This window comes from Gorilla gorilla, chromosome 10 (assembly GCF_029281585.2).
Source record: "Gorilla gorilla gorilla isolate KB3781 chromosome 10, NHGRI_mGorGor1-v2.1_pri, whole genome shotgun sequence".
Classification (NCBI taxonomy): Eukaryota; Metazoa; Chordata; class Mammalia; order Primates; family Hominidae; genus Gorilla; species Gorilla gorilla.
In genome coordinates, this window is record NC_073234.2 from 129,318,622 (window position 1) to 129,342,525 (window position 23,904).

A 23,904-nucleotide genomic window follows, 5' to 3' on the forward strand; every position below is an offset into this window, starting at 1 on the left:
TTCCTACCCCTGAGGTTCAGTGGACACTGTCTTCTCTCCTGACCCCATGATCGAATTTTAGGGTTCAGAGGGATTTTTAGAAATCAATCAGGTCAATTCTTATGGCCAGCTTCCTTATCAGAACAAGTTGATGGCGATCAGCCTGCTGTTATTCATTAAAACAAAACAAAAAAACTGAAAAACCCACTGAGTGTTTATTCTGTGCCAAGCCCAGACTCTAGAAATAAACAGTCTCCTGAGGGAGGTGCCACAAATTGGGGACCTTGCAGACCCCACTCCTTTGGAACTGGAGGCCCCGTTGTTTCCTGATCGCTGGTCCAATTCCTTCTAGAAGCCCCCGGCCCTCACTCAGGGAAGCCCTCATTTGGCTTTTACTAACCTTCTATTTGGAGCTCCCTGTCCTTTCATCCCCTTCCCTTTCCCCATAAATGCAAAAATCTCACCCCATCCAGGGATTCCAGGGTCAAGCCCAGACCCTCACTCACTGATGTGGCTTCTCCATTATTCCTGGCGGGTGAGAGGATTGTGCTGACATTTACTTTTGGGTATTTACATCATAGAAACAACTACTGCCTTCATATTACACGGTCTCCCGAGAGATTCTGGTATGCCTCCAAAGCGTATGTGGTAGCCCCTATCAGGCCCCCTGGCCAGCCTTGCTACTGCTTTAGTCTTCCATTGAGTCATCTACTGGACACCCCAGGGGAAAGGTTCAAGTAGGTGGTGCTGGTTGTTGCTCCCAAGTGCATATTAACAAGCATCATGTTTCAGGGCAGAATAAATGCAGTGGCCGTATCAGTAGACTGGGGTTTCCCATCCCACGCCCCTCCCTCCTGGGCTGAGAAACCACTCACTTCCTTCAGCTTCTCTTCTGTTGTGTCAAAATTGAGATTCTTAATAAACAGAGTACATCCTGGGAGGCTCTCTTCTTCTTCTTCCTCTTCCTCCTCCTCCTCTTCCATCTTTGCTGAAGAGTTGTCTGCTCCTTCCTCTGTTGGATTTTTATCTTCTGGGGTTTCGCCATCAGGCACTGAACCCCCATCAAAACAAAAACAAAAACAAAAACATCAAATCCATGAAATAATGTCAAACCCACCAGAGCCCTGGGGCCAACTGCAAAAAGCCCACTAGGTAAAGGGGTTCTGCCTCTGCGGACAGTGGCAGGAAGGGGCACCGTGATCCCCAACTTGTGCTGAGCTTCAGCAACTCTTGAGACAGAGAGAAAGTCCTGCCCCTGCTGTGTTGTAAAGAGAAAGGAATACAAAACACAGCCCCCAAACGGAGCCTTAAACAGGACCAGCTCACACTAATTTGAACTTCGAAATAAATTACCATGTGAACTGTTTTACTGAACCGTGAGCCTAAGCAAAACGTTATTTTTCCTCAAAAAAAAAAAACAAAAAAAAACCCAGCACTTAGTGAACTTTCAAACTAAAATGCAACTTAAAACTTTTAAAAAATTACAGAATGGGAACAAAACTTAGGAAGAGTCTAAATACCCCCTTGAACCTAAAGAATGTTACATACCATCGAAATCCCTCCTATGCATTACTTCAGGAAGCATATACACAAAAGGTGTGGTTTTGTCTATACATATTAAATTTAGAGTTATGCATCACAGGGAAAAACGGAAAATACTCTATGTTCACAAACAAGAGACTAGGTAAGGTAGAGTACCACCAAAAGCTGGAAAAATATGTAGTCATTAAAAATGTCATTTCCGAAGAACGTTTAATGACACACAACAAAGCTCATCGTATAAAAGTTAGAGAAAAATTAAGATATTAAAAAAGTATATACTGTAATTTTAGAAAATGTTCAATGTAATCCAAACCATGATCTAAGCTAGGTGCGGTGGCTCATGCCTGTAATCCCAGCACTCTGGGAGGCGGAGGCAGGTGGATTACTTGAGGTCAGGAGTTCAAGACTAGCCTGGCCAATGTGGTGAAACCCTGTCTCCACTAAAAACACAAAAATTAGCTGGGCATGGTGGTGGGCACCTATGATCCCAGCTACTTGGGAGGCTGAGGCACAAGAATTGCTCGAACCTGGGAGGCAGAGGTTGCAGTGAGCTGAGATCATGCCACTGCACTCCAGCCTGGGTGACAGAGTGAGACTCCACCTCAAAAATAAAACAAAACAAACAACAACAACAACAACAAAAAAGCCATGATCTGCACATTTATGAGAAAACATACATGTGCGTATACACACACACACACACACACACACACACACACACACAGTGATCACAGGAAGGAGATGCACAAAGTGCTCCTGGTTTATTTCTGGAGAATGGCACTAGGGATGGTCGTCATTTCAACCTGTCACTGCTAGCACTTTGTACCGCTTCCACTCTGAAGGAACAGCATTTTAGGGAGACGAAGAGCAGATGTGAAGTTGTGAGTTAGCAAGGGGTGTGTGTGTGTGTGTGTGTGTGGCTGCAGCTCAGGGAGTTGGGAACAGGGAGACTAGACCTGCTAGCCTGCAGTGGCGCTAAGCATGTAGATTTCATTCTCAGCTGCCAGAAGCCTCAGGAAGTTGGAAGAGGGCAGTGTCATGATCTTTTGAGAAATCTTAGGAGGAAATGTGTTCAATTCGTTTCAAGCTCCCCAGTTTCCCTAAGTCACATGATTAGGACCTGGAGACAAATTCCTCCTCCAAAGACAAGGCTTCTGAAGCTATTCCCATATCCCCCAGGAAATCAAACTGTCTTAGCAACTCTTCAAAGCAGTTCTCAGGCTGTGCCTTCACACCCCTCACCCTCAATGTTTCTAAGCAGATGACCAGTGACCTCCCCTAAGAGTTAAACCCTGCACCCCAGCCTGGCAGAAGCACCTGGAGGTCCCACGGGCGGGTACGCTGGAGCTGATGGAGATAGCCTGCTTCTTCTACTCACACCTTCACTTGCATAGTTCAAACTTCTTTGTGATGTAAGGGGGCTTCTTGGGGTTCAGCTGCATCCCACATACTCTCACCGCCAAGCACAAAAGATGCCTCTGTCTGTCCTGCCCTTTCTGATGCAAGCCTAATGCTTTCAAGTCCTAATTAAGCTTCGACCACTTTGTCATAAAACAACCCTTTTAAGCCCTTACAGAAACAGCTACCGTGATAATGCTGTCTCTTTAACATCAGTTGAACACACTGCCTTCCTCCCTCGGATAAGCCCAGAATCGAGACTCAGATACCAGCACAAAAAGAAGAAATCTACACAAAGGCTCCTCCCCCAACCAAGAAACTAACACAATTTACCCAACAAGAGAGACTCCATGGTGTGGCCCTTTGTACTTAAAACCCAACTTTCAAACAAAGCTGGAGGAAAAAGTACCACTAATGGTGAGAATGAAAGCTATGCAAGGCAGCTAAGACTTCAGGTCCTGGACCAGAACTTCAATGGAGATGAAAACCATGACCTTCAGCAGGGAATGATATTTCCACCCAGCTGGCCCTCCTTGGCATTTGACATCTTGGAGATTAAAGGAGAAAGGAAAGAACACTGATGAGATCCCCTGCCATGCACCAGGCATGTGGTTGGATACCCTGAGTACAGTCTCACTCATGACCACAGCAGCCACATCACAGAAAACAGGGGGCCCAAGGAGAGTTCTGGAGGCTGCCGCATCTGTACCCGAAATCTCAGGCACCTTCTGGTTGGTGAGACAGGTTCATGGAAGACTGGAAAAAAATTTTATAGAGAAAAGCATAGTGGGGATGATGGTGACCAGGAGGGCTCATGGCCGGTTTAAAGGACACCCCCTTCTTGGCACTGGCCAATTGACGGAAAGGTCAACCTTGCATGGCCAGAATTCAGATCTATTAAGAGAAGTAGGAAATCCAGCTTTACAGAAGAAATCCCATGGTTTTTAAATCTTGGCAACTTAATGGCAAGTGACTTTTGAATTAGGCAGTAGTCAGCAAGTACACCAGCTCATTGAAGCCTCAGTGCTCTGCTCCCTGCATCTGGCCTGCCCCAGAGCACTGGCAAAGACGCCCTTCCCTCTTTCTGTCTCAAGGTCCCAGAACCCAGCCAGTGCCCAGTGTGGCATTCCAGGGGTTCCCAGTCTCACAAGGGTAATAACCCGGGGAGCCCAGAACCCCTCAGCATGGCTGGAGTTGACTCCACCCTGCCTCCCTGGTCTATGAGCAGTGGCTGGTGTGCTGCAAAGGGCATCTTTAAATGCCCAGGCACCTGCCCAAGGGGGTGTGATGTTTGGGTTTAGTAACACAGCTGAAACCAGTAATGGACAGATCCCTTCCCTGGCAGATCAGCTGCCCTTAGCCCCAGCCCAGGAAGAACAAGAGGGAACTGTGAGGAAGGTGAAGACCTATTATCTGGGTGTGCAGTTGGCCTGGCATGGGGCTCACCTGGCATCTCCAACCTCCCATAAGTCAGCCTCTTACCCTCCCCTTTGGGAGGAACACCCAGCTTAAATGAAAGATGTGCTCAAAGGGGTCTGCCTTTCCTCCAGCAGCGCAGGCTCTGGCTGACCCCGGAGACGTCCGTTCTTTCCCTGAACCTTGAGTTCATAGCAACAACCGCCCTACACCTGAAACTTCACCCTGGATCCTAGAAGAACTAACAATTCAAGGGCATCATGGTCTTTAGAGATCTGCCGGAGAAGGGGGCCTGGAAAAGACGAGGAGGGCAGGCCCAGTCCCAGCCCTGCCACAACCTAGCTGCACGGCCCGGGGTGAGTGACTTCACTGCTGTCTCCGCACCCTTACCTATAAAATAGAGCTTATTAAAACCACCTCTCCCCTAATACCAAAAATACATACACAAACAAAAACCCCAAAGTCATGCTCATTTGTAGGAAAATTGGTAAACAGAACAGTGAGTGACTGTAAACTCAATTACCAAATTTTAAAAGGACGATAATGTAATAATTACGACGAAGAAAGAATGCAAAATCTACATTTGAAGTTTAAATGAATTGTAAATTAATGTGAGTATATTGTATAGGATGTATTGTATAGGTTGTTTCAAAACCCAGCAAAGTGCAGGTGTATACAGACCACTGGCAAAGATAATGGCCCTTCCCCCTCTCTCCCACAAGGCCCCAGAACCCAGCTAGTCCCAGCATGGCATTCCAGGAGTTCCCAAGTCTTATAAGGGCAACAACCTGGAGGGCCCAGCAGCCCTCAGCATGGCCTCCCAGGTCCATGAGCTGTGGCTGGTGTGCTTCGAAGGGGGAAGAGTTGTTATCTTTGCCAGCAGTCCTCATACACCTGTGCTTTGCTGGGCTGTTTAGAAATGCAAGTATCCACTATTTCCTCCACGTGCCAGGCCATGGCTCTGTTACCCCTCACCTCACCTGGACAACTGAAGAGACTCCCTGCTGCTGTGCCCTCTGCCCCTCTCCCTGGCTCGCCACCTTCCCTGACTTCATCCCTCACCCTTTTCCCTTCTCTCCCGTCACCTCCGTTCCAAACGCACTGGTCTCTTTTCTGATGGCCGAGCCTGCCAAGCCCCCTTCCCACCACAGGGTCTTTGCACCTGCTGGCCTCTGCCTGTTCTGCTGGTCTGCTGCTTTCCCAGGCCTGGCTCCTTCTCACACAGCCTCCCCGCAGGGAGCTCATCCTGTCCACTCTAGTTAAAGCAGTCTCCAGCCTGGGCCCAGCCACTCGCTGTTCCATTCTTCTGCTTTCCTCTTTTCAGAGCCCTGTCCTATTCTAGCATCACTGTATTGAGCAGTTTGCTCCTCTATCTGTGCTCTCCAACTACACAGGGAGCTCGAGACAGGACCCAGTCTGACTCAGTTGGCACTGAATCTCCAGCACTGGGCTCAGAACAGATCTACTTGTGGGCGATGAGTCTGTTGGGCACTCAGCATGTGCCTAGAACACAGCGATCATGAAATAGCCCTTATTGTGATCGAGAGGAGCTGTGAGGTCTTAGGTAAGAGCACAGGCCTCAGAGTTGATGGCTTCAGGTCATATCCCAGCTCTCTCCACATGTGTGACCTTGCTCAAGTCATGCAAACTCTCTGTGCTTCCTTCTTTCCATCTAAAAAGGGGCTGGCCATCATGGTGCCTACTTGCAGGACGATGATGAGAATGAATGCAGAGCAGGCTGCAAGACCTGAGCCTGGGCCTGCAGTGAGCACTGGGAGAGAACAGTTTCGTTCTTAATATCACCCTTGCTACCCACACTGCCCAGCAGGCCTTGCTGAGAGAGAAATCCAGGTGAAAATGTTGGAAATCCCTAACCCTGGGAGAGATAAGACAACCCAGTGTGGGGAGCCCTCGGCCCTCCCTCTCCTTCTCCCTCCAGGGTAAGCTGCTGGCTTCAGGCTCCCAGGGAGGCCAGCCAGTGCCAGGCATCCGAGTCCACAGCTGGGCACCCTTGCCAGCCAGCTACTGCTCCCCGAGTCACCAGGCCAGGCTGTGTCCAGAGAGGCATGGAGACAGCCAGGAGCCAAGGCCATGAAGCCAAAGGTCATTTTAAAAAGCACTTCTGCTGCTGGCCCCAAGTTGGGAGACAAAAGAAAGACGGGAAAGAAAAAAATAAGGTATTGTGAAACTCAAACAGATGTTTGCCAACAAAAACACCAGGAACCAGAAAAAGAGGGAAGAAGTGAGAAAGGAATCAGGGCTAGGCCTGGGGGCGGGGGAGTTGGGGGAAGGATCTAAAAGCAAGGTGGGCTGGAGGGGGCTGGGAGAGGCAGGGGAACTGTGCTTCCATCTGTAGTTAGCACAATCAAATCCAGTCACGCATCGCCACATGGGGCTTTATTATAATCAGGCCACAGAATTTACTGCGGCCTCCTCCCCTTTCCCGGCTCTCGGCGCTGGAGCTGACAGCAAAGACTGTTATCAGTTGCAAGCAGCTTTTCAGGACCTCCCCCCACTCTGAGCCCTTTATCTGGAGGTGAGGGTCTTGGTTGTGGGGAGATAAAACACGCTGTCCCCCTCCCTCGAGACTGGTACAGAGAACAGGAAAGCTTTGCAGAAAGGAAGGGGGTAAAATAAAAAAAAAAAAGGTATGTCCACTCCCCTCCTACTCTTCTTCCTTGGGAGCCTGAGAAAATCCAGGGCTTTGTGGGCTGGCTGAGTCCCCCCAGTCCTCGTTGTCCTCGTACAACGGGGGAGTCGGGGATTTGGTGAAGCTTCGGGAACAACGCAAAGAGGGTGGGGGTGGGGGAGGAGCAGGTGAAAAGAACAGCACCCGCCAGGAGGGGCTGTGCACGTGCTGCGTGCAGTGAGGGCAGGAGGAGGCCCTGGAGATCAGCTCTGTGGGAATTCACCGATGACGCGGGACGCAGTGGGGCTTGGAATTAGCACAGACACGCACAACTTCCCGGGCCAAAGGAGGCCCGGCGGCCGGGCTCTAAGGCCTTCTTTGTGTGAGTCATGGTCAGGCCCTGGAAAGCAGCCACTCTGGGAGGTAGGGGCTGTTGGGGACATGCTCAAACCTACAATGTAGACCCAGGAAGCAGGGGGACCCACGGGCAGGGGGTGGGAAAACACTCTGACTGTAAACCACAGCATGCTATCTCTGTGATGCACCCTGTGCTGTGATGCAGACATTTCTGTACTCAGGGCCTACTTCTATTACTACTTGTGACATCTCACTTGTCCCCCAACAGCTCTGTTGTCCTCCACAGCTCAAAAGCTCCTGGGGAAGGGGGTCTGTGCATCTGTGTGGTGTCCATCTTGATCACCCAGCTCGGCTGCTGGCTTGGGGCTGGTGCCCACGGTGAGTTAAAGACTATCCACTGTGCCATATTTTTCTAAATTTTAATTTAATTTTTGAGATAGGGTCTCGCTCTGTCACCCAGGCTGAGTGTAGTGGTGCAATCTCGGCTCACTGCAGTCTCGATCTTCCAGGCTCAAGTGATCCTCCAACCTCAGCCTCCTGAGTAGCTGGGACTACAAGGCATGCACCACTACGCCCAGCTAATTTTTGTATTTTTTGTAGAAATGGGGTTTTGCCATGTTGTCCAGGCTTGTCTTGAACTTCTGGACTCGAGCGATCCTCCTGCCTCAGCCTCCCAAGATGCACTGTGATTTATATTGCTCAGTCACCAACAGCAGCGGAAGACTGGTGATGTGCATGTGACATCCCACCATGCCCTCAGAGGGCAGGGCGGATATCATGCCCATTTTACAGATATGGAAACTGAGCCTCAGAGAGGCAGGTGGCTTGCCCAGTCACAGAATGGCTGCTTACTGGAAATCTCAGGGCCATTTCCCCAGGGGCTCTAGGCCTCACATGATGAGGATGCCAAGGACTTAGAACCATGCCTAGCATGGCATAACTGCTGCTTTTGCTCTTGGGTTCGCTCACACACACTTCCTGATCACTATCAGCCACTGGGGCACATTCCTGGGTGCTAGGATACTGCTGTGAGCAAGGTGAATGGGCTCTCGGCATGTGGAGTGGCCATTCCAGGGGCAGAGTCCGACAGAGCAACACCGGGGAAAGGAACCATTCATGACACAATTCCAGGAAGTGATAAGCATTTGAAATAAAATAAAGGGCCATTTGTGAGAGTGGGGACAAATGGGAGCCCCCTCTATTATTTTGATTGATGGTGTTATTGTCACCACTGTGTTCTGAGGCTGGGCTAACAACGAAAACCAAACGTTCAAACCTAACTAAGCTTCTACTGTGTGCCAGAGCCTTGGGACACAAAGACAAATATGAACCGGCCTCATCTTTCGAAGGAACAGAGAGGCAGATTCTCATGCATTCCCTCACTCCCTTGACACCTGTGAACCGAGCTTCCCTATGCCTGAGCCCCCCGGGGTGCTGGGTACCGGGCAGTGAAGGAGACAGCCCCATTCCCTGCCTTCACGGCTCAAAGTCTGGCTGATATAGGAAACAAATACAAGTAACAAATAAACAGAATAAATAGAAATTGTGACAAGTGTTAGAGAAAAAAGAAGACGGCAGAGAGGGAGAATCCCAAGGACACAAGGAAATGAAGAGCCTGGTGGAAGCAGTCACTTTGGGAGCCACCATGTGTCCCCAGCCTGCCTCCTGTTGCCACCCAAGGCTACGGGAAGAGGCCTCCACCGATTTGTTTTCAGTGCCGCTCAGCCCTGGCTGATCTCTGCGTTTCAAAGGAGAACTCGCTTTGGGCCAAAAAAAAAAAAACATTACTTAGGTTCAAGGGTGGTAACTGAAGTAAAAATCAAGGCAGCTGTGATTTGGGGGAGACAGTTAAGAACAAGCCAGGATGACATGAAGAGAATTTTGTTTTGATGGGAACAGGCACAGGTTTTGAAGGAGACCCTGATCCAAACTGAGTGGAGAGAGCTTAACTCATAAACGAGCAGGAGTCGGGCTTTCACAAGGTTTACACCAATCATCATTAACCCCAACGATGCGGGATGCTTCTGGGTCCTCAGATCACAAAGGGACTGAAGGATTTTGTTTCCTGATTGAAACAGGCCTCCAGAAAGGCACTTCCTGAATGCCTTGCGCTGGCTGAGCCAGTCCTGAAGATCCACAGTGAAACAAGGAAATGAGAAATGTGGACAAGGCAGGGGAGGTTAGGTACAGCAAAGTCTATTCCACTAAAATCTTAGACTGGGCGTGGTGGCTTATGCCTGTAATCCCAGCACTTTGGGAGGCTGAGGCAGGCAGATCACTTGAGGCCAGGAATTCCAGACCAGCCTAGCCAATATGGTGAAACCCCGTCTCTACCAAAAATACAAAAAACTTAGCCAGGCGTGGTGGTGAGCGCCTGTAGTCCCAGCTACTCGGGAGGCTGAGGCAGGAGAATTGCTTCAACCCAGGAGGCAGAGGTTGCAGTGAGCCAAGATCGTGCACTCCAGCCTGGGCAACAGAGCAAGGCTCTGTCTCAAAAAAAAACAAAAAAAAACAAAAAAAAAACCTCCTAAATCTGACAGTGTTCCTCCCCGACTATTTTTTTTTTTAACTATGAAATGTCCTTTAAAAAAAAATGAGAACAAAGGAGAGAGTAGCTGAGGACTTATTATTATTTTTTAACATCCTTATTTTAATAAGTTAAACAACTGGTTGCTGTACTGTGGGTGTGTATAGGTGAGTGGTTATTACTGACAAGGAAAATCGTAACATCTGGATAGAATGACCATGGTCCGGTTGGTCTTGGCTTCTAAGATGTGGTCATGGTCCTCAGACTATGAGGTCCTCGATGCGGGGGATACACTGCCCGCTGTGGGCATCTAGGAATGCGTGGGGGGTGTTCCAGGTTGTCACAAGGACTGGGGACACTCGTGACACTCAGAGGCACAGGCCAGGGATGTGAAATGTCTTGTGACTTGCAAAGCAGTCCTGACAAGAAAGTACTGCCCAGTCCCAAAGCCCAATGATACCCTTTTCCCAGCTAGGAAGCATTAGCCAGGGGGTGGGGGCTGCCCTATCTGGCCCCCAGGGGCCACGGCTTCCCCTTCCTTTCCTGTCTTTGCAGTCACTGGACATCAGAGGGCACTGCCACTCCAAGGACATGAGAATAAGTATCTCCCATACCAGCCACCCTCCTCCATGAGCCATTCTGGTCCATCTCTGAAACAGGAAGGTTGTTTATACTTGCTCTGCTTTGAATCCTTGTTAATAGATAGTAATTTTTTTCCCCTACAAGCTTTAATTGACAAACTAAAAGCATGTTGCATCCATAATTTTGACACTGTTTTTTACAGGACATGCCCATAAAATCTGAGAGTCTGAGCCCTGCTGGTCTCTAGCATGAACAAAGAGCTTTAAACCAGAGGCTTGATGAGAAATCTCCCACTGCCCCCAACCCTCCTTCTTTCCCTCACCAGGATCCCAAGCCATCCTGGTCTCAGACTCAGCTCTTACCTGTTTCTGGCTCTGCTGGGTCCTTTTCCATGGGTTCTGAAGGTGTGTCTTGGAGCTTTTTCTTCTGTGGGGCTGCGCTAGAGAAGACGCCAACTGGAGCCCACTCCAGATAGAGGGGGACATGATGGAACTGCAGAGACAAGAGTGATGGCCCTGTGGGTCTTCATTACAACACACTGCTGGGGAGGGACTCAGTCCCATGCAGATCACAGCCCAAGGTTCACAGAGGATGGGCAACTCACCCAAGAATGGAGCCGGAAGGAGCCCAGCCCAGAGCCCTGACTGCTGTCTACTCCCTGAGGACAACATTCAGCCCTCATGCTGCATCTCAGGGTGCAGGAGACAGGCTTTAGTGTCTGTTGCCACCAGACATATGGCAGCTCCCAGGCCCCCTTTGTGTTTTTTCCAATCAGAGTATGAAACTCTAAAGTTTCATACTTTAGATGGGAGTGGGACGAGGAGCGACCACATCATTGGTAAAGTGCAGCTCTCCAGGAGGAAGTGTAAAATACCCGTTAAGAGAACACACTTTCTCTCTATGTGCATATATCCACGGGCAACACCTGTATACGTGTGCATATGTGTGCATGCAGATGTTATTTTTTTAAAAGGATAGCTGGGCATGGTGGCACACACCTGTAGTTCTAGCTACTCAGGAAGCTGAGGTGGGAGGATCCCTTGAGCTCAGGAGTTTGAGGCTGCAGTGAGCTAGGATTCTGCCACTGCACTCCAGGGAAATCCTGCCTCTTAAAAAAAAAAAAAAAAAAAAAGAGGGGCCGTGGGCAGGCGGGTGATAAACAAGACACTGATGACACCTGCCTCATTAGGTGGTCACTGGGGAGCTGCAGGACAGGGGTGGGAGTGAGACTTGTCAACAAATATCCTTTTTGAATCTTTTCAAATTTCCTACTCCATGAAAGCCTTGCAAATCAGTTATTTTCAGAGAAATACACATGCTTCAGAGTGAAAAAGATTGGTGTGCAGACAGCAGGCTGCATCACTACTTAGCTGTGTGATCGTGGGTCAGGGCACCTCTCTGGGCATCAGTTTCCATATGTGCAAAATGAAGACAGCAGTCTTCTTGTCGGTGAAACAGACACTGCCCAAAACAGGAGGCCTCACCTAGTCAGTGTTCTCCAACTGTGGCTCACACAGAGAGAGCTTTTGGTGATTGGCATGTCCTCCCAAAGCAGAAGGAAGAAAGGATGGTGTCACATTCCAAAGGATGCTCACATCTCAGTCATGGGGCCCCACCTAGATAATTTTTCTTATGGGTCAGGCGCAGACTGACTTCCTGAGAGCTTAGTGGCCACAGAGTCCCAAGCTAAAGACTATTACGGGGTTAAAGTGGCAGAGAATGAAAAATCATTTCCTCACCAGCAAAATGGGGACATGAATATCTATCTCTAAGAATTGCTGGGGGGCATATGAATACCTATCTCTAAGAATTGCTGGGGGGGACATGAATATCTATCTCTAAGAATTGCTGAGGGAGACCAAGGTCTACAAAGTGCTAAAGTGTCTTATAAACAGAAAATACTTGTAGTGGCACCGCAAGGGTATGTCTATATCTTGAACCCCTAGAAACCTGTGAATGCGCCCTTATTTGGAAAAAGGATCTTTGCAAATTTCATTAAGTGAAAGATTTTGAGATGAGATCATCTTGCATTATCCCGGCAGACCCTAAATCCAATGACAAGTGTCCTTATAAGAGAAACAGGAAGGAAGACTGAGAGAAGAGGAAAAGCCAAGTGAGGATGAAGGGAGAAACTGGAGGGATGCAGCCATGGGCCAGGGATGCCTGGAGCCACCAGAAGCTGGAAGAGACACTGATCAGACTCCCTAGAGCCTTCAGAGGAAGCACAACCCTGCTGACACCTTGATTTCAGACTGTGGCCTTCGGAACCGTGGGATGATCTATTTCTGTTGTTTCAAGCCAACTAGCTTGTAATAATTTGTTATGACAGCCACAGCCAGCAAACTAATACACAACTGTTGGCTTTTTTCTAAACCAAGAACCAGGAGACAGCCCCACCTACAGAACTGACTTTCATTCATCTCATTGTAGCTACAAGATTACAAAAGCATCAAGAATGCTCATTCTTGGGCAAAATAGGGAGACCTTTGTCTCTACAAAAAATAAAAAAATTAGCCAGGCGTGGTGGTGCATGCCTGTAGTCTCAGCTACATGGGAGGCTGAGGTGGGAGGATTGCTTGAGCCCCAGAGTTCAAGGGTGCAGCGAACCAAGATGGCGCCACTGCACTGTAGCCTGGGTGGCAGAGCGAGACCCTGTCTTTAAAAATAAATAAATACTTTTTAAAAAAAATAATGAACACATTTAATTAAAATTAAAATGCTAATCCAAATTAACATGGGTAAAGAAAGCCAAAGAAAAGCTAAAGTCAGGCAAGGAACCAAGGCATGCTTTCTGGAGGATGGTTCAGAACTTCCTTCTCCCGGCCCAGCGCAGTGGCTCACGCCTGTAATCCCAGCACTTTGGGAGGCTGAGGCGGGCGGGAGGCTGAGGCGGGCTGATCACGAGGTCAGGAGATTGAGACCATCCTGGTGAACACGGTGAAACCCCGTCTCTACCAAAAATATAAAAAAATTAGCCAGGCGGGGTGGCGGGTGCCTGTAGTCCCAGCTACTTGGGGGGCTGAGGCAGGAGAATGGCGTGAACCCGGGAGGCGGAGCTTGCAGTGAGCAGAGATGGCGCCACTGCACTCCAGCCTGGGTGACAGAGCGAGACTCTGTCTCAAAAAAAAAAAAGAACTTCCGTCTCCCATTCTTCCCATCCAGACAGGTTTTCAGGCTGCAGGGATGATATTCAGCCATGATCGTGACGGGCGGTTTAGGGTGAGCTCCCATGTGCCACATCTGTGAATCCATAGCCCACTGCACCCTCTCCCTTGAAGCAGCCCTCACTGGTCCTTCTCCAGATCAACTCCGGGTCTCCAGCAGCCCTACCTTGGAATAGGCCAGATGCCTGAAGGCCTTGCGGGCCTCCAGGGGCTCCAGGAACTCCACGATGGCAGTGATTCCGCCCTCTGGCAGCAGCACGCGGCCCAGGCTGCCAAAATGGCCGAAGGTCTCCTGCAGCTCGGCCACCAGGGTGCCTGCCGGGAGGTTCTTGACCAGAATCACAGTCTTGCTTCGCTCTGCTGCAGCCTGCAAAGAGGAAATGCACACACATGGGACCACAGGAGGGAGGAGGGTCCCCAGCTGACACCAGCAGGGATCGTGGGGCTCTCCAGACAAGGCTCTCCATTTGGAACCTCAGCAACCAGGCACTTAGAAGGAAGACCCAGGAGGAACGACCCTCTCTGGCATGATGCTCCCTGCAAGGCTGCAAGGCAGCTCTGCAGAGGGGGTAAGGCCTGGGACTCTGAAGCTGGAGCTTCTGGATCAAATCCCAGCCCCTCCTCCACTCCTGAGCAGGGCCGCACTTTCCAAGGCTTCCAGTGGCTGGGGTCTGCATCTCAGTACCAAGGCTTTTTTTCCTGAACTACAGACCGCCCACCTGCTACCACGTGCAGCCAGCAGGACGTGCTGCAGAGTTAACGCCCCCTGGGAGCAGCCCACAGCTCTCAGGAGTTGCTGCACTCCTTGTCCTTGGGTGGGATGAGACTGAGGTGTGAGCGCTGCAGGCTTTCCCCTAGGCAGAGCTCCAGGAAGCCACAGGACAGTGTACTGCAGCAGCACACTCTGCACCCTGGGCTCCTTCCCTTCCCTGCATCCCTTTCTCACCAGAGTTTTCTGCACTGCCCCCAAAACTGTTTGCCCTTGAATCCTTGTCTCAGAATCTGCTTCTGGGAGAACCAAAACTAAAAGACTAAGCTATTCAGCCTTGAGAAATGTACTTAACTGTGCCTCAGCTCCCGCAGCGACAGCAAGGACAGAGCATCTATTTCACAGGATCGCTCCAGGAAAAGTTTTCATTAAATAGGTTAGTAAAAGTACATGTAATATGAGCACTCTGAAAACGTTAGCAATAATTTTATTAAAAAATAATGTTGGAGGAGGATAAAAGAGCCAATAAAATATAATGGAAAAATCTAGGCATATGGCCTATCTGGGAATAAGTCTTAGCTCAGCCGCTAATGTAACCTGAGACCTTGGGTCAATTACCTTGTTTCTGTGGGCCTCAATTTTTCTCATCTGCAAAATGGGCTAACAGTCACACCCATCTTATAGAGGCCACACAAGGTTACTACGAGGATTGAGTGAGGTGAGGGGAGTGAAAACCATCTGCAGGTGGGAAAGGCTGGGCACCTGTGGGCCTTTTAGGTGCAACTCAGGCCGCAGTGTTACAGTTAGAGAGACAGACTCTGGGGCCAGAAGGCCTGTGTTCAAACTCAGCTCCACCATGACTAGCTGTGAAGTGACTTCACCCCTCTGTGACTGTGGTTCCTTCTGTAGGGTGGAAGCACAGTAGAGCTGCTTTCACAGAGTGGCCATGTGAATGAAATGAGCTAATTAAACATGTAAACTTAGAAGAGTGCTTTGGTGAGTCTTAATAAATGTTAGCTATTAGTATATTTATTTTATCCATCTATCTACCCATCCATCCATCCATCCATCCATCCACCCATCCATCCATCATCTGTATTCATCCACCATCCATCCATCCATCAAGCCATCCATTCATCCACCATCCATATTCATCCTCCATCCATCCATCCATCCATCCATCCATCCATCCATCCATCCATCCACCCATCCCCCATACATCTTCATTCATCCATCCTCCTCATCCATCTTGAGGTAAAAATGTAAGGCCTGGGAAGGCTGTTGAAAGGGCTGTTTTGGGAGTCAGAAGCCCTGAGTTTTAGTCCAGGCTCCTTTCACATATAGACTGTTTGACCTTGTAAGTCACCTCCCCACTCTGAGCGTTGGTATCCCAGATTGTAAAATGAAGGGGTCTCATGATGTCTTAGGGGCCCTCTAAGCTGCAGTCATCCACAAATCTAAGACCTGCTACTTGGTGGAGAACAGGCACATGGAGGTGCTGGACTCTTCCCTGCTAGGTTCAAGAAGGGTCAAAGTCCCCGAACAGATAACAGATGCTCTGGGAAGCCACTGGGTAGGGGAGTGAGATGTTGGGGGTGCCGATCTGTGTGGGGGAACTGTGGGGTTATAGGCAGACCTCTTGTACATGGCTCTGGACAGACAGAATCAGGGTCAGATAGGCCACTTGTCTCAGCCCATGTAACATTTCTTCCTTTCTTTAGAGACAATTTAGAAATCAGTAATAGTCCTTAGAAGGCCAGATCCTTAAATCCATCTGTGTCTCCCCTGGAAAGGCCATTCTCGACTCTCCAGTGGCTGCTGGCTGGCTGGCACCGCCGAGAACACCCACCTGGCTGAAGGAATCCAGGCTGACCCCGTTGTCTATGAGAAAACGCCGCACTTCCTGGACAAGCTGGGTCTCCCCCAGAGCCACGCGCACGGCCACGCTGCCCTTGGTCTCCTGTGGAAGAGGAAAGGAAGAGTTCTGATTGGCTGTCGGCCAGGTGACTTGCTGGCCCTCCCATCTCCCAACAGCCTGAAGAGGAGGCTGGGATGGAAATGGATTCCATGGATGCCACTCACCTTCCTCCATTGATCAGATGCCCCCAACGGCTCTGTGCTTTTTTTTTTTTTTTTTAAGAAAGACAGGGTCTCACTCTGTCATATCTGTCCCCCAGGCTGGAGTGCAGTGGTGTGATCACGGCTCACTGCAGCCTCAATCTCCCAGACTCATGCAATCTTCACACTTCAGCCTCCTGAGTAGCTGGGACCACAGACGCACCCCACCACTTCCAGCTCATTTTTATATTTTTTGTAGAGATGGGATTTTGCCATACTGCCCAGGCTGATCTTGAACTGCTAGGCTTAAGCAATCCACCTGCCTCAGCTTCCCAAAGTGCCAGGATTACAGGCGTGAGCCACTGTGCTTGGCCCCCCAGTGGCTCTGGTTTCCCAGGTCTCTCACAGTAGATCTGGGACCCCAGGGTCCCCTCTCCTGCACTCCCTCCCCTCATCATATGGGTCTTTGCTGCCACCCCATGCCGAGCTCATCTCACCGCAGGGCTCCTGCAGTTGTTGACCTTGGCCTCCATGGCTTTTACCCCACATTTCCTTGCTCCATTCAGTTTCTGCTTAAGTGTCACGTTGCTGACCAGCCCACCCTTGCGGTGACACCCTATCCCTCCCTTGGCTTTTCTGTTTTCTGCCCTCACCAGGCCTGCCGCACTGCACCTCTGCTAATGTGTCAGTGTCTTTTCCCTCATCGGAAAGCACCAGAGGAACCTCACTGCTCCTGTTTTGGGGGTTGCTGCATTCCGAGAACTCAGAGTACTCGAGGGATCTGAAGCGGCTGCAGGCCCCCAGCTGGCCTGGGTCTAGAATTGTGCCATCCAACACAGTGCCACAAGCCCCTCAGAGCCCCTCAGTATGTGAAATGCAACGTGACGCATCCAAAGTGCTCTCCGTGGAAAACACACACGGAATTCCATGAGGAAAAAAAGACTACAATAGCTTGCAATTTTTTTTTTTAACATTGTGCATATGTTGAAATGATAATATTTTGGACAGCCCAGTGGCTCACGCCCATAATCCCAGCACTTTGGGAGGCTGAAGCAGGGGGATCACCTGAGGTCGGGAGTTTGAGACCAGCCTGACCAACATGGAGAAACCTCGTCTCTACTAAAAATACAAAATTAGCCAGGCATGGTGGTGCATGCCTGTAATCCCAGCTACTTGGAAGGCTGAGGCTGGAGAATTGCTTGAACCCGAGAGGCAGAGGTTTTGGTTAGTCGAGATCACACCATTGCACTCCAGCCTGGGCAACAAGAGCAAAACTCTGTCTCGGGAGGGAGGGAAAATATCTGGGATATACTGAGTTACATGAAATATATTATTAATATTAATTTTGTCTGTTTCATTTAGCCTTTTAAACATGTGGCCACTAGACCATTTCCAACTACACATGTGGCTCACATTCCCTAACGGACAGCACTGACCTTCAGTGCCTGGTGGACAGCAATGGGCAAGGAGCTTACGAGCCAAATCCACCCATGTCAAAAACATTCCCAGGTTTTCCTGGGAAGAACTCAGCTGCCTCTAACTCCAGATGCATGTTTTTTTTTTTTTTTTTTTTTTTTTTTTTTTGGGACAGACTCTCGCTCTGTCACCTGGGCTGGAGTACAGTGGCATGATCTCGGCTCATTGCAACCTGCCTCCTGGGTTCAAGCGATTCTCCTGCCTCAGCCTCCCAAATAGCTGGGATTACAGGCATGTGCCACCACACAAGGCTAATTTTTGTATTTTTAGTAGAGATGGGGTTTCTCCATGTTGGCCAGGCTGGTCTCGAACTCCTGACCTCTAGTGATCCACCTGCCTCAGCCTTCCAAAGAGCTCGGATTATAGGTGTGAGCCACCGTGCCCAACCCAGATGCATGCATTTTAAAAGAAGGTATGAGGATACAAAATATACAAAGAAGGGGGCATTTTCAGGCTTTCTACAAAGTACCTTAGACAAAGTATACTTTGTACTTCATATATATAAAATATACTTTATATGACTCCTGCCTGTAATCCCAACACTTTGGGAGGCCAAGGTGGCATGATCACTTGAGCCTAGAAGTTTGAGACCAGACTGGGCAACATAGTGAGACCCCATCTCTGCAAAAATAAAAATAAATTAGGCATGATGGCATGCATCTGTAGTCCTAGCCACTCGGGAGGGTGAGGTGGGAGGATTGCTTTAGCCAAGAATTTGGGAGGCTGCAGTGAGCTATGAGCTATGGTCATGTCACTGCACTCCAGCCTGGGTGACAGAGCAACTCTGTCTCAAAAAAAAAATTATATATATATATGTGTATATATATATATATGAATGTGTATATATATGTATATTTATATATGCATATATAAAAAAAGTATATATATACACATTTATATATATATACACACACACACACCCCTACTTGAATATACCTTTTAAAAAGTATCCTTTTATAGAAGGTACAAAGCACATATAGGATCCAAAGTAGAAAGAATACAAAAGAGCAGATATGTCAGCTGCGTAAGTCTAGAGATCTAATATAAATGTACAACATGAGGACTAGAGTTAACACTGGAGATTTCTGCTTCTAGCAAAATCTTTTGTAGTGGATTTTAGGTGTTTTTGCCACACACACAAAAAGGGCAAGTGTGAGATGATGGAAATGTTAATTGGCTGGCCTATGCTAAGCATTTCATTATCTATATGTCTATCAAAACATCATGTTGATTTTTAAAGCTATGTGATATGGAGGAGCTGGATGGATGGGGAAATCAGAAGGAATAAGGCTAGACTTGGGAGAGAAGGAGGAACGGAACCCAGCGACCCCTCCTCTGGCTTCAGAGACCGGGGTTGCCTGGGCTGCGGAAATCATGAGACACGGTTCAGAGCCAAGGCACCGGAGTTGGCCAGACCTGGTGTCCTCCCACCTCCACCTCTTTGCAAGTCTGTGACCTTGGACAAGTTATTGTGTCCCTGGATCTCGGTTTCTTCATCTGGACAATGGGATACAACAACCCCTACTTCACAGGGCCATTGTGAGGAGTACCACGCACTAATGCTCACGAATGTCACCTGTCAACACCACTGTCAATCACATTCTCCGGGGTGGCTCCACACAAGGGCATGAGAAGCCAGGGCTGGAGCCTGGCTGGGGATGTTTCCAAAGGGAGGGCTGGGAGAGCACCTTCTGTTCCAGAGGCCTCTGGGAAGGCCCAAGAGGAAAGCCCTGGCGGCCCCAGCCTCACAGCCAACAGCAGTGCAACGAGCCTCCTGCAATCTTTCTCCCCTTCAGTTTGGCCCAGATCCCAGAGAGGACTGGTTGGCCCTTACTCACGTGGTCAAACACTTGACTCTTGGTGGCGTTGTACTTCTGTGCGATGGCATCGGCCACGGCATTCGGCCCCATGAATAGTGTGTTCCAGTTGTGAGAGCTAAGAGGCAGAGGCAGAACAGGGAGATCAGACCGCAGCTGGATGAGGGGAACTCGTTCTCAGACACGAATCCTGTAAGAAATGGGCTCCTAGGCCTGCCTATCTACATGCCCCCAATTTCCCTATCATGGGCTACGTATACAGGGCCTGAAGACAACAAGACAGATGATGACAGGGACCATCCCTAACAGTGCTTCATCTGTGTCAGGGACTAAGAACTTCACATACATTCACTCATTTAAACCTTACAGCACCATAAAAGTAAGGCACTACTATTATTCTCCCATTTTACAGATGAGAAAACTGAAGCTCAGTAAGGTATGAACTAAACCCATCAGGAGTCAGAAGACCCAGGTGGCTTAGAAAGGGCAGGGTGAGGGTGGCAGAGGGTTGGGGTTGGAGCTCAGCGGCTTCAGGGGCACTGAGGACCTGGCACTGTTGGCTTTGTCCTGGGCCTCCTTCTTCTTCTTGTAGGATGACGATCCCAGGGCACTGGCATCCTCGCTGGCTTCCTTCTTGATGGTAGATGGTAACACATGGAGCATCCTGCCCTGGATGGGAATGACGGGAAGGGAGTAAACAGAAGCCCTGCCTGTAAGCCCTGCTTCCTGCCAAAGGATGTTGGCTTCTGCCACGAGTAAGCTGGACCCGGCACTGAAACCCTGACCAGAGGGTGGGAGGGAGGTCAGGTAGAAAGTGGCCACTCTCTTCCCACCTGACACAGGATCCCGATGTCGTGAGAGGGCCACCTGACACATCTACACACACGAAACTTCAATCAGTGTATAACCCCGCACCCGCAGCCCTCTCCCCGCCCTTCAAGGCTGCATCGCATCCTGTCCCTGCACCAGTGAGTAAGAATGTGAGGTCCATGCCGGCGGGGCCAGGTCTGGCCTGATGGCAACAAGGGGACCAAGAAATCATGAATAAATAAATGAATGAATGAGAAAAGGAAAAAGGGTGATGATGAGGCAGCCTGGGGCTTGAGGATGTATGCTAAGTATATTACTTGGTAACACTGGGAAAAGAGAAGTTTCTTATATTCCACTGTGGCCATTTTAATAGGTCCCTGTCAAAATTCTTTTCTTCTTACTCCTCTTCTAAGGTGGTATCTATAGAGATGGAGAGCAAATTCATCCATTCAAGGAGTATTTTTTCAGTGCCTGCTAAGTGCCAGACACAGGTGTAGGTGCCACAGATCAGTGACCAGAACAGATCAGACCGTGCCCTCACACGACTTCTCACCCTCTAGTGGCTTGAGTGAGGCAGTGACTTAGCATGCCATTGCACATTTTCTTAGGCCCACAAAGTGGACGCCCGTGTCCACACACAGACACACACACACACACAGCCTTTCCCGATCATGTGAGCCCCACAGCCTCCTGGCCAGCCCGGGAGGGGGCCTCACCTGGAATACCTGCCCGTCCACCTCCGAGTAGGCCTTCACAGCATGCTCAGGGAACATGAAGGTGATGAATGCAAAACCCTTGGGTTTCTTGGTCAGGCTGTCGATGGGGTAGTGGAGCTCAGACAGGGGACCTGAGGACAGGAGAAGTGTCGGTCTCTGGTGGGCCGCAGCCACTCGGCCCCAGGGAAGAATGTGGTGAGCACCAGCTGTGAGCCAACCTCACAGGTCACGGTGTCATTTCCCAGTCCCCTACGTGTGTCTATCCTAACAGCAACAATACCTGGGCTGGAGCCAGCACCACCACCTACTACACATGTAGCTTGCCTTGAGCAAATCACTAAGCCTCCCCATGCCTCAGTCTTTTCATCTGTAAAACAGCACAACAGTACCTAAGCTCATGGGCTAAATGCGTTCATGCATGCATAGGGCACTAAACAGTGCCTGCTAGAGTTAGTGCCAAAGAAGTGTCTTCCATGATGATATTAGCATCATGCTCAAATTAAAGCACACCCTTTCTGCATTGGTTTCAACTCTGAATGCCAGGGTGTGACCGCGTCCCCTCTCTGGGTCTTTCCTTCCCAAATGGACATTTGCAATATATCGACAAATGCTTCTCCCCCTCAGCCCAGCCATGAGGTGTAAGCTGGGACGCCAGCCTGTGTGAAGGATCTGGTGAGCAGATTGGTGAATGGAACACATAGTTCCACTGGGGCAGGCCCCAGGCTTGGAGGTCAGGTCAATTTTCCTGATGGCATGCTCCACTCAGGGCATCCTCACCCTGACAATGGGGCCCACATCAGGTGTTCAACCTACATCTCCAATCCTCCACAACCTACAGCTGGGCTCTGAATAGACATGGGGAGACACTGCGGGGATCTCAAAGGTATCAAGACCTCCCCTCATCCTGAACCCTCCCTTCCTGCCCTTCAACAATGGTAACTCCACAAACAAACACAGCCTGTTGTGACCAAGCTGGACTACAGGCCCTCAAGCCCATGGCCTGAGAAATAACAGCAACAACAACACTAACCTTGACACTATCAAATCTATTTGGTGCTCAGCTTGGATAAGAAGACTTTACATAATTAAGAGTTCAGATATGGAGGAACGCCGTGTAGGTATATTCATCAGGTGAAACCTGTACAGTTACTCAATTCCAATACTGAGTGGCAAGACTTTGGACAGCAAGGGAGTATCTCAAAAAAGTCATCTGAATTGCTTCAATTCTGAATTTGGAGAAGTTAGAGAGTTCAGACAGCAAAGGATGCCAGTGATGCTATTAATACCTTTTACTTCCTGCCCTGCGAATCCCTGCATTCATCATGTCACTGAATCCTCACAGCAGCTCAGGGGTACTTGGTCCCATTTTACAGATGAGAAAACTGAGGCAAGAGATGTGGAGTCATGTGCACACTGGGACTTGAACCCAGGACGTCAGAGTGAGAGCCCAGCTCCCATAGCCGCTGGGCTATCCATGGCCTGGAGGCCACACCCCTACCGTATTTGGAGAAGAGCTTCTCCAGATCCTCCTCGCTGCTGGTGTAGGGCAGGTTCCGTACAAAGAGCCTTCCGGATTCGGCCAGGTCCTCCTCCTCTTCGTTCTCCCCAAGTATCCGGCCTTGCCAGGATCTGGTGGTATTCTTTGGTGCACCCTTGGTGGTGGGGACGTTCTTTTCCCTGAACACCTCGATGTAGCGCCCACCTGCAATGAAGAGGAGTCAGGGCTCCAGGGGGAGGCCTAGAACTTGCCAGCAACTCCTTGCTGGTGACTCCAAACTCTTCTCTGCTGCCTTCCAGAAAACACAATCAAGGTGGCAGATGACAGCACCCAACACCTGCCCTGTCACCTGAGGCGGCAGCGTAAGCCAACACCACGCCTGAACCCAAATCTCACTCACCCTGCCAGTTCAGCTTCAGCCCTGGAGGGAGCCTGCCTGAGTTATCCCAGACCACGGTGATGCATTCTCTAAACTCCGGGCTGTATTCTCTGGCACTGCTTGCTGTTCTGCCTTGGGAAGGGTCTTAGGTGACAGCCCAGCCCTGGGTACTTACCTGCTGATGATTTATTTGCACGCATAGCCCCTGTGCCTGATTAGGGTGCTATTATCACTGTATCCTGCACAGGCACTACTAGGTGCTCAATAAATACCCACCTCCTGACTTGCTAACAAGATTCCCAAGGCTCTCCATCCTTCTCTAACACAACTCATGTCTTCACTGGGGTTGATGGCTGGATTCAAATCACTTGTCTTGGCCAGGGATTGGTCAAAGAATACAGACCTGGGTATTGTTCAGAAGACCTCCCAACTCCAGGGAATTTGCACGTGCTGTTCCCTCTACTGAACATCCTGTCCGTAGAGCCAGAGCCTATACAACTGCAGGTTTGTGTCCCAGTGTCACCCCTCGGTGAGGCCAAAGCAGACAGGACCCTGTTTAAAGCCAAGTCTCCTCCAATCCCTGCCCTCCCCAGGACCCGTGCCTGCTGTGTGTTTCCCTGTAGCATGGATCACACATTTAACCACCTGTCTCTCCCTCCTAAGTCAGTTTACTCTCTGTCAGCCCCGAAAGGGCAGGGATTTGGGTCTGTTTGCTCCCTGCCGTGTCCCCAGTGCCTAGAACAGTCTGCAGAGACACTGCATTCTTGGTGGTGGTGATGGTGCTGGTACAAGAACGTGTAAAGGAAATGAAGGAACGAAGGAACGCTGTAACAGAGACAGCACGTGG

At 49.7% G+C, this 23,904-nt stretch overlaps 1 protein-coding gene across 7 annotated transcripts in view; it reads right to left on the reverse strand.

Annotated features, from left to right (window-relative positions):
• Positions 1-23,904, reverse strand: part of RBM19 (RNA binding motif protein 19) — a 218,598-nt gene that overhangs the window by 178,322 nt on the left and 16,372 nt on the right. For all 7 annotated transcript variants that reach the window (XM_055359196.2, XM_019039152.4, XM_055359197.2 and 4 more), the window contains exons 10-17: positions 22,679-22,882; positions 21,181-21,311; positions 20,202-20,323; positions 19,676-19,772; positions 16,153-16,263; positions 13,761-13,961; positions 10,793-10,922; positions 855-1,030 (exon numbers count right to left, since the gene is read on the reverse strand). In XM_055359196.2, coding sequence (XP_055215171.1) covers positions 855-1,030; positions 10,793-10,922; positions 13,761-13,961; positions 16,153-16,263; positions 19,676-19,772; positions 20,202-20,323; positions 21,181-21,311; positions 22,679-22,882 — 1,172 coding nt within the window. The remainder of the gene's footprint in view (positions 1-854; positions 1,031-10,792; positions 10,923-13,760; positions 13,962-16,152; positions 16,264-19,675; positions 19,773-20,201; positions 20,324-21,180; positions 21,312-22,678; positions 22,883-23,904) is intronic.